This window comes from Pseudoliparis swirei, chromosome 5 (genome assembly GCF_029220125.1).
Source record: "Pseudoliparis swirei isolate HS2019 ecotype Mariana Trench chromosome 5, NWPU_hadal_v1, whole genome shotgun sequence".
NCBI lineage: Eukaryota > Metazoa > Chordata > Actinopteri > Perciformes > Liparidae > Pseudoliparis > Pseudoliparis swirei.
The window spans coordinates 10,022,857-10,038,910 of NC_079392.1; the positions used below are offsets into that span (position 1 = coordinate 10,022,857).

Consider the following 16,054-nt stretch of genomic DNA (forward strand, 5'->3'; position numbering starts at 1 on the left):
AATCACGGAGGCCCCAGAAGACTGTCCACAAGTGTATGTTTAGATGAAAAAAAAGCGTAAGAAAAAAAAAAGACCAGGGGGATCGGCATCATTCAAATCTCATCAAATGTGCCACAAGAGCAAATGTAATAGTACTAAGAACATTGTAACGCATCGCCGTGAAAACCTGCCCAGGGAATCCATGCCGGTTGTCTCTGGGGGATTCAAACCAAATGCACAGCACGTGCTGATTATGACAGCCGGTTTAATAGGAGGGAACAGCGTCACAATGTTCTTAGTACTATTCAATTATTTTCCCATGTTCGAGACTGTGGCTAGGTGCTGTATCAAAGTCCGTACAGAGCTGCGGGCTTATTGTTGAGGCTAATTCTACAAGCTGGGGACAAAAGAGGCCGTTAAAAAGAGAGGCACTCTGAAAGACGGAAGCAACAGGTGACAGTTCCGACAAAAGGGACTCGAGTTATTATTTATTTATCTATACTTAGTGTTTATTTTTATCTGGCACAGCAGTGGGCCTCCCAGCCTGGCCTGGTGTAGAATAACAGGCCAGGCTTGAATATTGCTAAATGACTCAGAGTGAGCTAGTTCCGCCCGTTCAACATTTCATGTCGCATATTCCGAAGTGAAAAACTAGAAATCGCCTCTGCTTCTGCTTTCCGCTTTTATGTAAACAGTTGTTGCAGTCGCTCTCAGCTGAGGTAACCTTCCTTGGCGAGGGTGGACACAGAGTCCGCTGCGTGCATGTTTTGCTTGTGTTGTGTTCATGTGCGCACGCATCCATATAAACACTTAAAATATGGCCTAACTGCTGGGGAGTGGTTGTTAAACGTGAGCATGGTACAGAATCAGCAGGGCAGATTAGGAGTCTTTTTTTAGGTATCAGGCGAGGGCAAGAGAGTGGGAGGAGCGGCCTTGAGTGGTAGGTCTTCACCCCAGGGTGCTATCTCTCTCTCTCAGGGGCCTCTGTTGTTCTGGTTTAGCAGTTGCATGGAAACAGCCATCAAAGCCTTTAAACCATCGGAATGTGGGGGAGGTGTCACTGAGTGTGTGCGCGTGTGTGTGTGCGCGTGTGTGTGCGCGCAGCGCCGCCGCTCCCATAACGCGCACTACGCTGTGCGTAGGGCACCAAGTCCTGTGGCGGCTCGTCCATAGGGGGCGCTAGTGCGCCGCCCCTCTTAAAATTTGGAGATGAAAAAAAAAGAAGAAGAAGAAAAAGAAAAAATACTGTCAAAAAACATTATATGCCAAATCATTTAAATAGTAAATATACCGTGTTGACGCGCTAAATGTGTGTGGGAGACCGTAAGCCCCTGTCAACAACCACTTAAGTTAATGTGAAAAATATAATATATCGCCATTATCACGGAGAAGCCCTCCCTTTTAGAGGCTGTTCTAACGTGTGTCGGCATCTACAACATTTCAGTCATTTTAGGCAATGACCCGGGAATCGGCCACTTTTGAAGTGTTGCGGGTTGAATTTTGTGTCCTTGGTTCGGGTAGACCTATTTTGCATGCAAATTACATGAATATCTTTAAATAAAAATCCATATTTTAAATGAAATAATTTATTCATACCCAAATCCTACCAAACTGACTCCAGATCAGCACGTACACACATTTTATTTATGATAATATACTGTATCTAATTACACAAGGCCATTTTAGGACCTAGGTGAAATAACTTGAGGAAAACTGCTTTTAATGCTGGCAAACTAAACATATGTTGTTACTTTGTAGATATTACAATACATTTGGCAATGATAGCAATGCTGTTGGACTTTAAAAGCAGTGTATATGGTTTGGCACGGGCATATTTTTTGTTTGTTTGCCAACTTGAAAGAGAGGCTTCTTTACAAGTAGTGGGGCCAATGTACAATGTGATGCATCTCTTTCTGAATCCAATGTTTCGTTTGTTTCGTTGTTGTGGACAGTGTTGAGCACTGTGTTCTTGAAATAAAGCTTTGTTACAATATTCTACTCAAAACCTCTTTTCTTCTCATTGTGGAGTGCTATTTAAACCTGTACCAACCGCCCCAAAAAAATTTCACCAGCCGCCACTGCTTCTAAGATAATACACAAACACACAACTTTCACACACACTCGCTGTATAGTGTGTACAGATATACACACTCATTTGTGTCCTAACGGACGTATTTGGTGCCAGCAGCCCTTCCAATCCGTCAACCTGACAACAACTCGGCAACCTCTGAAGAAGAGAGTAACTTTAGAGCTTCCACTCAACGTACCTTTCCATTTCGCCAAGAACAAAGCGGATCCCTTCGTTTTAATCCACAACACATTGAACCGCATTCTGCTTTGCACCCAAATCATGTAAGAGCCAGCGGTGGAATAGAGCAGATCATTTTAAATATAGATTCTTGTTCTCACCCAGTTTGATGAGCTATTGCATATAGATCTAATAACACAACCCACAACAAGTGTGATATCGGCTGGCTTTGTTCGAAGAGTTTCAAAAGTATACATCAGCCTTGTAAGCCGAGTGGTTATAACTGCAATTTACCAGGTATTGTTTCCGGCCTTTGCTTCATAACATAAACATACCGCCGTCCCCACCTCCCCACTCCCCCTCTCTTTCTTTTTACCCTATTTCTTCGCTGTTCTCTGTCAAATAAAGGCAGAACACCCCCCCCCCACACACACACACACACACACACACACACAAATATTTGATGTTGTATCTTTTTTTTCCTATTTTCTTTCATCTCAGCATTTTTTTTAAATATTTCTTTTAGTATTCATTTAACAAAAAGTATTTGTACTAATATTTGTTCAAGCCAAGCCCAGGGTAAATGTGCACCAGGATGGTAACTGTGCGTAACTGATCTCGCAGGAAGAGAAGGTGTTAGAATTCAAAACATGGTCATTATCCAAGTTGACATTTCTGAGGATAGTCGGTCATGTCCGAAATATCTATTTCAATTCGGGACAGTGAAAATATTGATCTAATAGTTGCAACAGAAGACTCACCCTTGGTAGTTGTGCACATTTGCAATCACCAAAATCTTCTTCTCCTTCCCTCCCATGTCTCTCATGGGTGTGACGCAGTCAGACTCTCCAGGTTTCCTCTCTTCCTCCACTGGTTTGTGATTCTAGGTCCTGGTCCTGGTCCTGGATGCTTCCTTCACACCAGCTGGGGCAAATTGATCCAGTGTGACGGACAGACAGCCACATCAAGAGAGACGGCTCATTGGGAATCTCTGGCTGCTTGTGGCTCTCTGCAGTGGGAACCACTGACGCCCCGAGATAAGCACTAGAGGAGGGGGGGGGGGGGGGAGTATGCGAGGAGGGAGAGGAAGAGGAGGAAGAGCAGGGGGGTCTGCTCTGCGGAGTATAGGAATCACAAGCAGGGACAGAGGGGAGGAAGTGATCCAGGGAATGTGGCTTGTTCTAATGGAATGAGTGGCATGCCAGAGTGCCATGTGTCTCTGTAGGGTTGATAAACAGAGGGAGGAAGAGAAATACAGCGTGGGGGGAGCAAAGATACACCGTCTGGTTTGAAAGGAGTATCCTCCTTCTCTGTGGTACTGTCTGTTTAAACCGACCGGCAACTGATTACTTGGCCACTTGAAAGCAGTGGAAAACGAGTTGCGAACACAACATTATCAGCGAGTTATGAACGCAGCGATAGCGTGGAGGGACATGAGCATTCATTTCAGCCAAATAATCACTCTCCCCTTCGCTCTGGTTTTGGTCTCCACCAACTCCTGAGGGAGATATCTGTCTCTTTGGCTGCTAAATGCAGCCACTATGTCACTGTGTTCCCCAGCTAGTCACTTCCTCTGTCTTTGGTGCGGGGAAGTTTACAGTCATCAAAAATCTACTACGACTAGTAACTACACTGAGTGGCTAGAGGGAACGAAAAAAGTTAAGTTGTAGGCCGGAAAACAGATACAAATAGAATGGGCACTCGGTAGAGCGCATATCTTCACATATCACAAGATTAGGCATTGAATTATGAACATTTTGGCATTAGTTGCATGCCAATTGGATAAAAATTGACCGTGCTATGGTAAAAAGAAGATTTTGACCTTGTGGCAGCTGTCTCTGATTTGGCCTCGGCTGCTGGTGATTGGCAATCAGTCAGCAGCCGAGGCCACCCTTATAAAAGCTCCCACTTGAGAGTGGAGGGGAAAAGGGAGCAGAGGCACAGTGTTGCGGTCTGCTCGGTGTTGTGTGTGTGACAAAATAAAGATGTCGTTGAGCAAAACCTCGTGGTGCCTGGCTGATCCTTGGTGCTGGAGGGGGAAACCCACGGGTAACGGACGCGGTCCTGTTACACTGGCCAAATCAGAGACAGCTGCCATAGACCTTTTCATGACCTTTACATTGACCTTTGACCCGATCGATCCCAAAATCTAATCAAATGGTCCCTGGATAATAACCAATCATCCCAACAAATTTCATGCGATTCAAGAGGATGTTGACCTTTTCATGACCTTGACCTTTGACCTGATCGATCCCAAAATCTAATCAAATGGTCCCCGGATAATAACCAATCATCCCACCAAATTTCATGCGATTCGGTTTACATTTTTTTTGGTTATGCGAATAACACACATACAAATAAATAAATAAATAAATACACGGCGATCAAAACATAACCTTCCGCATTTTCTTTTTTTTTTATTTGTAAAAAAAAAATTATAACTTTTTCTTTTGCATTTTCCACAAACAGATTATTCCTTGACATCTAGAAGAAGAAAAAAGAAGAAAAAATATATATATATATCTACAACAAAATAAAATCAGCACACATCCAAATCCATCCATATCCACATAAACACCCGCCAAAGATTCCCACCCATCCCCTCCCACATGTTTATACCCTCCAAGAGTAGGACCCAATGAGGAGGGAGGGAAGGACCAAACAATCAAACTACATACCACCAAATGGTAAGCATGGAGTACAAAGTAAAATAACTAAAGAAAGGTAAAAGGCATTAATGTGAAAAGTAAAAAATAAATAAATAACAAACAAATCAACAGACATTCATTTCCTACCCAGATTTTTCAGAGACCTCTTTGTTTTGCAGTTGCACTGTATGTGTACAACCTCAACCCCTCTCAGTTATAACATCTCCATTAAATATCGACTCTAGATATAACGTCACGCACGCCCATCTTCTTGTGAAGATATCTAATGTCATTTGTAGTTTTGCAGTCATTTTTTCCATTGTATGGACCTGGTTTAATCTCTGTCTCCACTGAGTTATGGTTGGTGGTTTTGCATCTTTCCAGTTCAGAGTTATTATTTTTCTGGCAATCATTAAAAGTATACGGAGAATATACCTCAGATTGGTGTCCCCTAAATCTCTTGGTATAGACCCCAGCACATATATTAATGGGTCTGAGGGTACCTCCACTTCAATGATTCTATTGATTTCTTTTTTTATATTTTTCCAAAAACCTTTGACTACTGGGCAGTCCCAAAAGATATGCGTGTGATCTCCTATTTTTCCACATTTTCTCCAGCATAATGGAGCTGAAGGATCCTTCACATATTTAGAGATTACAAGAGGTGTATGAAAATATCTGACTTTTAGTTTCCAATCAAATTCTTTCCATAATTGGCTATTGATTCCTTTATGACATTTGTTGCGAAGGTAATGAGTTAAAAGACTCATCGGTCGGGTGATGATTATCAGTGGGTTCAACACGATGAGATGCATGTAAACATTCGAGCCGTTTATAGCACCTTTAATCAGTCTTTAATCTGTTTAACCAGAGCAAGCATTGCACATTTGTTGAGACTACAAATGCTATGATATATGACATCCGTCTACTCAGACTCTCAGCTCATGTATCTGTCCCTACAAAATAAATCTAAAATGATCAAATAAGAGGAAATATACACATGAAACCAATTCCCAGTGCCTTGTGTGCGTGTGCGAAAATAACAGCAGACAATATTCTACTCAATTATTGCATTAGTATAGCTAATGACAAACTTCCCCAACATGAAACAGCAATGTGGAATAAAACAACACGATGTACCGGCCTCTTCCGGGATTGCCTCGTTATCGTCTGCTGTGTTTATGACCATCATGTGTCGTTATCAGTGAGCTCTGTCGTTAGTCTTCGGCCCTGACACTGAATCCTCGCTCGCCCCTCTGTCGCCCTCCCGTCCCTCTACGTTCTCTCTGTGTGCTAATTGGTGATGCCGGGCCCGAGGCTGTCGGGGTTTAACGGAGCTTTACATCGGTGCAAAGATGTCGACCCGGGCCGAACGTTTGTATTTCCTATATATAGCTCACACTCAATTAGATTGTGTTGGGGAAATTAGTAACGTTTGGCACAGGGAATATGGCAGCACGGAGTATTGTGTGCCAACAAATAATGCCGACAAGACGGATTGCAGCAACGGGAACACTCAAAACCACAGCTTCCATAAACAGCTCCATATTTCACTGGGAGATTAGATAAAGTGTGCCGGACACTCTGCTGCTCAGACCTGAGAAGCAACATGCTGTGTAATGAAGGGTGAAGTCTTTATCTGGCAATAATAGAACACAGTTAAACAGACAGCTGCTGGCTGACCTGAGCACCACCACCTACCTTCACCGCCCAGAGTCTGGTTTAAACTGGGTTGTTCAAGAACCATGGAACCATGGACACCAAAACGTATTCATTATACCGTGACGTACCAAAAGTCCATGAACTAAAATAATTGTGAAGAGGAAAATCTCCCTTTAATAAAGTTAAATATATATAAAGTAGGGTTTCTTTCTCAAGAAAAGGTATCAACTTCACTCATTTAAAATTAATTTTGTTAATGTGGTTCAAGTTAAATTAAGTTGAAAAAAGTTGAATACCATTTGTGGAACGACACCTCTGAAATGAAAAATTGTTGGTCATCATTGTGGACATTTTTTCAAAACTAAACAACAACAAAAACTGACTATAGTAAAATTAAATTAAAATAAATCCTGCGATGACACATTGTACGACAGCCACATAACACAGTTATTACAGACATGAAAACGTGAAAATAGATTTTAAGAGCTGCATTTACTGCAAGGTATTTCGAGGCTATAAATTATGCTGTGTAAACCATCTGGCATGGTGGCCGCAGAGTGTTTAGGACGTATCGGGTTTCCTGCGAGGGTTGCCTCAAGTGTATTTCCTGCACGTGAACTGCAAAACAAAAGATGCAGACTTTGAGGCTTTCTTTCCTTGTGAGCAAATCAAGGGCACCTTGACCTGAAGTGCACAAATGGAAGATGGGGATGATAAGTAAAGTACACTGACATGATCGCATGTCTAGAAATCCGCAGCACATTTAGAGTCTCTTTTGCCTGGTTACAGACACGTAAGGGAGTGATGGAATGATACAATATGGTGTGCATGATCAAAGCAGCGTATGGTTGGGTGTGGATTCACCATATTTGTTTCCATGCCCCTTCATCCGTTGCCAATCACATGCCCGGAGTTTTCTGTATCTAAATCTGCTTTTCCATCGTGTACCTGCTTTCCCGCTGCACACAGCATATGTCCAAATTAGATACAGTTTCCAAGACTTACTTATTTGGAATATACTTTATGTATCAACTTTTTTTTTACAGCCAAAGTGACAATCTTAATTATTTTCTCTGCCAGGAGGATCATGTGATCGGTGACGCTGCTGAGTACATCACCGCCACCGAGCCGCTGCTGAGTGGGCAGGCGGCTTCATTTTGTATTTGGCAACATTTTATACACAGACTTTGAACTCATCGCCCGCAGACACATCGATGCTTGTTTTTTAGTCTGAATGAAGAGCGTTTTACGAAGGCTTGCAGCCCACCAGTGTCTCGGCGATGGGTTGCATTTATTCAATCGCACAATACAGCAGTGGTCAATGCAGACGCACCTGGCGGGCATCCGAGCGCATCTTTATAGCTCTTGCATGTACACACTCTTCACCTCCACCTCGTATCTTTTGGTCTGCATTACTGCTAGCTTCGACGAATCATAGACACATATGCTGCACACATGCGCCAGCGTGCACAGTCTTCTTAAATCGCTGTGCCGAATGATTTCCCAGCTGTAGCGCCGACTGCTAATGGCACAAGTTCCCATCTTAGGTGGATGATCTCCAGCAAGAACATCAGATGCAGTTCTGCAAAAACAGAGCATGTAATTACAAGCAGATCCTTCGGCGGATGGGTAAGTGCTTAGCTAAATAGCGAAGGGAAATCTGAGCAAACACAGAAAGAGCTGGTACGCGGTGTTCAACCTCGGCTAATATCAGACCGAGCAGCTGAATCCCTCGAGAATCTGGATCAAGTGCGTGACACCTTATTTAATTGCATCTCAGGGGATCATAACTCTGGAGGTCAGCATTAAGCTGACGTCAGAATTGTGAGCATGCTCCCATAGTATCTGGCAATGGTGGGCCGTCAGGGCCAGCAAGGCCTTCTCTGCTGGCCTAAACATCATCAGAATATATTTTTTTCTAAATATATTTTCCCACAAATATGTATTCAATTATTTCCCAGAGTAAGAGTTATTCTCTTAATTTCATAGCTTTCCTCTTGGTTGCACTGCTTCCAGCCCCAGGTTGAGATTTGGAGGGCTGGTCTTTATGTTAGATCTTTTATCCAATCATATTCAGCCATCGTGTGTTGCCAGGGGGCTAAAATCTGCCCTTAGGCCTGCAGAATCAACATTGCGGGCGATGGTAGCTTAAAGTGAATGGGAATGAAAATTTTGTGTCAACCAATCAGCTTTAGAGTTGGCTCCTGTAGGCCTTCTAGCTGGCCCCGGAACCGGCACAGGAGCGGAGGGCGTGCACGTCTTTTGATTGGATAACCAATATTGAGAGGCGGGACCTATGGGCAGGTAAATGCAGAACCTCAGAACTATAGGAAACTGAATTTGATAAACGAATTAATTTGCGTACTACTAAGCTGTTTTTTCAACCCACAATGGCGGAAGGAGGAGAAGATATCGATTTGGTCGAGGATATAATTATAACGCCATTCTCAAGAGTCAAGACGAACTTTAAGACCGACGCCGACGCTACAAAGCCCGTCACAGGCGGGGAAGAGGTCCGTTCGCCACTTTCAAAGTTCCAACTACGAGCGCTACCGATGGCTCACAGCAGGGCCGGAGTGGGGCCATTTTTCAGCCCGGGAATTTCAGGCTCAAGACCAGCCCACTTTTTTCATGGTAGTGGATATTGGATAAATGAAGCAACAGTTCAGCTCTTACTATCCTGTAGTTCTTTTATTAATACCATGGTCCAACAAATAATGTAAAGGTTAAATACAACAATAATAATCCACTTAAGATGAGAAGTTAACAAAAAATATGCATAACATTAAAAAAGGCAGAAGGGCATAGCAGGGGTGTCAGACTCAGATTAGGCAGTAGGCCAGATTTGTTGGAGTGAGACCTCATGGGGGCCGTCATGGTCATGGTCATGGTCATTATCATTTTTCTGCATGAGTATTATATAGTGGTGATTTACTCCTTTACTACACCCACTTCTGAGCAAACAATGCATATTGGTTCATCAAGTACTGTCATATACTGCTCTTTCTTAGAATATATAACTTTAATTCATATTGTTTCCTCTGTTATCCTCTCTACCTGTCCCTGTAGTCATGGCCTCCTCATTGCAAATGTCGGGCTCATCATTTTCAGCAGGAGACTGTCTTATCTGCTGCTCCGAAGCTACAAAGAAAAATTAAGAGTCATATTACTGCATACTTCAATATCAATATCAATATTATATATCAATATTTCCATAATATTTGCAAAGTCTATGGATCGCCATATTTTGGGTGATATAAAAAGGCTAATATTTTAATTCAATTTAATATTTTGCTTGGGAATAGGTTGACAACGCTGCAATGATATTAATCAAGGCTACAACGTTAGCCGAATAGTTATGTTGCTAATCATTAGGCCTTTGTCTCTCTTTACCAGTTGCCACTTGTGTTTGTCCTCTTGAAAATAAATCTGTAAGCTTGGCACATTTGGCAGCATCCTCCTCCAATGCCTTTCTTTTTTTCAACCTGGCTTTTTCAGCCCCTCCTGCCCTCTTCCTCCCGTCCATCCTCCATGACGCGTATCGTTACGGTCGGGCCGGCCCAGCTATCCGTAGCTGAGAAAAGTTTTTGGAAAAGACGGCTAAGGGCCGAACCAACTCGATTAGGAAGTTCTCCTCTCCCAAATTGAGTTGGTTGGTTCCATAATGGACTGAACCAACTCTATTATTTGGGAGGGGTGAACTTCCTCGCATGGTACAACCCATGCAGAGGTTGCGGTGTCAGAATGCGGAACGTGTGTAGCCCACTTTAAGAGAAGATGGACTAACATGACAAATGTCAACAAATCAAATTCTCGACCGGCCCAGAAGTGAAGCGGCCCACCGGGAACTCTCCCGATTCTCCCGATTACCCACCCCGGGCCTGGCTCACAGGCTCCGAGAAGCTCTGCTCCCCGGACTGCTGGGAATGCCTATTATTTGCAAGTGATCGATTTAGTGTTGGGAGCCACACTGGCTTTGCAAACTTGAGTTGTCTAACCAAGGCAGCAACGAGACACCAGAGTCCGGCTCGGCGCACTTACAAGCAATGGTGCTTTGAAAACTTTTGGAGACACCCGAGCGGATCTACAGATCAACGAACAAGCGCGCAGGGCAACGGAGCTGCACAATGAAAAGGTGAAGAACAAGAGGGACATATTGAAAAGACTCATTAATTGTGTCATGTGTTTGGGTAAACAGGAACTTTCATCTTCATCATCACGGTGAAACTGCTCTGGGTGACAATGCGCTGTTTAGTGAACACACTGTAAAAAAAAGTCGGACTTAAAGCTCAAAGTTTGTGGACCAGAAATGGATAGAAGAAGAATATTAATATAACTCTGTTGCACTCGACTATGTTCTGGACTGTATTGTACTCTTCCCCTGCAATTCCCTGAATAAAAATGTCAATTTCAAGGTGACTCAACACCTGGTTATACTGCGTCTCTGTCTAACTGTATCGTGTCTAGAGCCATGGCATCATAATGATAGTAATACGAGGTGGATTAATTCGGGTGGGACTGTGTAGGACCTCACTGAAGGCCCAGGCCCACGGCCCACGGCACACCACTGGTATCTGGTGATATGTCATGGACTATGGCACCTTGTGTTCAGCATGTGTTCAGTATATAGTATATAGACACACCTGCACACATTTTGTCCGTGCAGGTACAGACAGGAAGTTGTTGTTTTGAGCAAACAGGCTCTGATGAAGCCCACTGTGCACCACCTGCCCAATTAGACGAAGTGAAGAGACTCGTGGAACATCCATCTTTTGCTCTGGAGGTAGTGGCTACAAGAGGAGAGTCTGTTGGACTTGCATTCATCATATATAGACACAACCCAACTCCAACTCTGTGTTTGATCAATATGAGCCGCAACAACGTTATATGGTGATGATATGTTTGTGATACGTTAAGCCTCATGGCGGAAATAATTAGTAGTAGATAATAGTTGGGAAAAAACATGTACTGGTTTCTTTTGAGAAATAATAATAATAATAATAATGCATTTAATTTATATAGCGATTTTCAAAACACTCAAAGACACTTTACATCACATGATTAAAACATCCTAAAATCTATAAAATAAAAGTAAAAATAAAATGATCATAAAAACAATTAGAACACAGAGCACACAGTCACACATTAAAAGCAGAAGTTCTCAACAGGTGAGTTTTGATTTGTGATTTGAGTTCTGGATGTACATGCGGATGAATACGGCGACCATGTGCAAAGGAGAACAATAAGCCTCACTACTTTACACACAGCTTATTTGTTTAATTGGTAAAACATAAATGTGTGAACAATCCTGAATTGTGTTAAGCGTGGTTAAACCCTTCCTGACTCTTGCTCCTGATTAAAGTTGCAATCATTTATTTGTTGGGTCACTTGCGGCAGCAGAAACATGACTTCAGTTGATGGTCGATGGTGAACTTGTCAGCAATGCTTGTAAAGTTGAGGTCTGGGCAGCTAAAGTAATGAGACTGAAACCCTCGAATCATTTTACTTTTGAAAATAAAGCAAATCAACTCTTCCCCAAAAGACAGTTCATTATATTTAACCACAGTACAAAAGGCAAAGTAAGGCCAGACAGTCTGTATCCTCTGGCTTTGTCCGGGGACTCACAAGACCGAGTACTACTTCGGGTTATTTTTGATGTGCCATGAATTGATGTTCAGTACAGGTAAGCTGTTTGACCTTGGCTTTACACCTACATCCATCACTGTCATGGCACAAACAACTCATCGCATCTGTTTATTCTTTCATCACCTGATACAGACTTGGGTTTTTTTTCCGGCTTTGGCCACCTGTGTCAGCGGGTAGGCTTTTGGGGATTCAGGCCTTTATTTGTGTTGTCATTTGTGCCATTTAAGCCACCGGTCCTTACAACTTAATAACTGTTAACTGCTTTCTGGGTCTGGGGCATTAGAGTGTCTTTCATGCCCCGGCTGAAGGACATAGGTAAAGTAAGTTTAACAATGTGGAATTCACACACACACACACACACACACACACACACACACACACACACACACACACACACAAACATATATACTCACACATTCCTCAGCGCCCGCCTGCTGCATCTTACACTCCTAAATAAGTCAGAATAACAATGATGAGATTTATGAAAGGTCATATTCTCTGTCAACATGCCCTGTCTCCTGCCAGGTGTAACATATTGAACAGAAAAGTGTGCTACCATCGAATTATAGGTCAGTTAAAGGTCCACAGTCCATAATAAGCAGAATACAACATTGGAACAAATGATCACTCTGCAACTGTTGATACAGAAAGAAGAACCCGACCACACAAAGACCTTTAATCTTTACTGTTTTTGTTTTTAGATGCATTAAATTAAAAGAAATGCTGATTGTTCATTTAAAGGAGCAAACCACTGCATTACATGCCAAAGTCAATTCACTCGTTATGGGCAGTATATAGCTTGAAACAACATTGTCACGTGATTATAAGGACAGTTTAACGAGTGTGGGAGATGTTCAGCTATTGCTGCATGAGCTGCACATGTCCTTTCCCACCATGAGGTCTGACATTGCTCTTAACATCCTCATCCTGTAATCCTCTTTCCATGTTCTGTGTCCCCTCCTGAACGACATGGCTGATGAGGACATGGTCCATCATGAGGCCTTCTGATGATTGACCACATGTTGACAGGACACAATGGAAATAGCAACGTCAACTGCGGGAACAGAACACCTCCTGGAGGGAGGGACTGCCCTCTTTCATCTGAGTCCCTCACTCATCCCACAGTCAGAGAGGAGTTAGGGGATGACAGGATGCGAGGGATTGTAGTGGGGGTGCCCCAAACATCTGCGTTAACATGTTTGACTTGTTTAATAACAAGATCACATCATAGGACGAGTACAATATTTATATTGTCCGTTTGTCCCACCAATATGATTTTCTCTGATTGTCACTTCTACATCTTTCATCTGCGGGACAACACGTGACGCCGGCTCCCTCTAGTGGAAGACAGATGTTAAGTAATCTCTGTTTGCGTTCGCATTGATTGCCTTTGCTCATTTTTCATTCTAATTATTGGGCTTTGCAGCCACTAGAGCCTCCAAATTGTGTAAAAAAACAAGCAACATGAACGTACATATACATTTAAAAAGAAACAATGATTCCATTGCAGTGTCATTCAGCTGTGCATTTTCTTCTGGAGCAATTGGACTTGAACATAATTATAATCAACTCTCCCTCCTCTTTTCATTTGTTTGTGATAAAGCACTTTTTTTAAATGTTAAGCGCCAACTATCGAGTGCTGGCCTCAAATCCTTTGTCAGAGCCCTTTGGCTTGTTTAAACTCTTTCTTCGTTGACTAAAATATTTTCTAGTCTAAAATGAGAAACATGAGTAATTTAGTCCGGCATGATGAGTTATAATAAATAAAAACTCATGTAGACCTTTATGATGGGCGGGGACACGGTAATCTTGACACAGGAAATCATATAGATACCTTTATAATAATAATCTATCTTTTATTGATCCCAGTGGGGAAATTCTTCTCTGCATTTTACCCATGTTTATAATGAGCAGTGGGCTGCAGTGAAACTTTTGACACATGATTTTCCAAAAGAGCAACCTCTGCTTCATGTGTACATTAAGTCAACATTGCAGCTAGGCACATTTCTAACTGCGTTATATCCTGCAGAGTAGCTTATTAATCGCTTATAACGCTTCAGAATTTATTTGTCAATTGTATTTTGGTGTGAGAATCTGAATAAGCAAAATAATTAGTCATGACATGTAGTGGGAGTAAAATGTATAGGTTTATTGACGAGAAATTCATAATGCTGGATTACACAATGGATTACACAATGGTTTCTTCCACTTTGTCCCTGTGAAAGGTTTTTTTCTGGGGGGTTTTGGGGAGTTTTTCCTGATCCGATGTGAGGTCCAGACAGGGACAATATGTGTACAGGCTTTGATTTTGGGCTATAAAAAATAAACTGAATTGAATTGAACACATCTTAGATTCTGATATCAAAATAAAATATTGACTGCTATTTGCATTTCCAGGCACTGTAGAGAAGGCTTTGATTTAGACTTTTAACCCTTGTGTTGCCTTCGGGTCATTTTGACCCGATTCAATATTTAACCCTCCTGTCGCCTTCGGGTCAATTTGACCCGATTCAATGTTTAATGTCGGTGTTCTTTCGGGAGTCAACAAACAAACATAAAGTACCTCACACTTAAACTTGGAAAACAATATTAATTCTAATAATTTTCTGGAGATTTTAATAGCTGGGGTCATATTGACCTCAAGGGTAAAATATGTTAGTAAATATAAAGGTAACAGGAGGGTTAAACATTGAATCGGGTCATATTGACCCGAAGGCGACAGGAGGGTGAAACATTGAATCGGGTCAAATTGACCCGAAGGCAACACAAGGGTTAAGAAAGGATATTTACAGGAATATAATAGTATATATAGTGTATATATAATAATTATATATATATATATATGAATTTATACTTATATACACATAAACAGTATCAGTATATAATATATATATACTGTATATATATATATATATATATATACTGTATATATATAGCGATATATATATATGTATAATGGGCGTGGTTCTACTGGATGATATTGGACTAGTAGCCTCATCTTTCTCTACTCCTGGTTAAGCTTGTGCAACTGTTCTGACAACACTATAATGGCCTTTCCCCCCTCCCTGCCTCCCTATAATGGTATGTACTTGTAACCAGTCCGTATCTTATCGCCCAGCCACGCGTCCCTCCCACAGACACTGCGGTCAAGCCAGCCGCCACTTCGAAAAACACAGTCAAGCCAGCCCGCACGATTTTTTTCAGTACACGTATATACCAGGCATTACGGTGCGAGTGTGTGAAAACTGTTTTCAAAATAAGAGCGAACTTCCGGTGAACGTGATATGACGAAACACGCCTTTAAATACAGATATAGTGATAGATTAAACTAAATGAAGAGATGAAAAATCATGAATGGTATTAATGATGAACACATTAAATGAAAGAAAGTAATTATTCCAATATTGGGATATTCTGATTTAGAATTTCAAAATGAAAGCTAAAGAAAATCACATTCATGCGCAAATGGGTGTCTAATTTCAGAATAGATTTAGAACACAATGGTGCGTAGTTACAAAATACTTTCACTTCTGATTCATGGTAGAGTACCTCAATGTGTCATCCAGAGATGATCAAGACATTCTGACGTTTGATTTCTAAATGAAAGCACTTCATAAAGAAAATAATAGTAATATATTTCCAATAATTGATATTTCTTTGAAGCAAATCTGTAAGTTTCTTGATAAAAATTACACTGCGGTCTTGTTAATGGTGGCCTCTGCTAGGCCCATGAATATTTTCATGAGATATTACTCTGTAGATTTTGAATGAATTCAATTCAAAGTTAGCGAGAAATAAATATTATTAATATTATGGCAATATTTGGATTTTATTTTAAGCAAATCTGAAACTTTCTTGAAAAAAGGTACAA

General features: G+C 41.6%; 1 protein-coding gene across 1 annotated transcript in view; it reads right to left on the bottom strand.

Moving 5' to 3' along the window:
- mylk4b (myosin light chain kinase family, member 4b) overlaps positions 1-3,205 on the bottom strand; it is a 34,233-nt gene extending 31,028 nt beyond the window's left edge. Inside the window, exon 1 of the mRNA XM_056414532.1 lies at positions 2,989-3,205. Coding sequence (XP_056270507.1) covers positions 2,989-3,053 — 65 coding nt within the window. The 5' untranslated portion in view covers positions 3,054-3,205. The remainder of the gene's footprint in view (positions 1-2,988) is intronic.
- Positions 3,206-16,054: the final 12,849 nt, after the last annotated feature.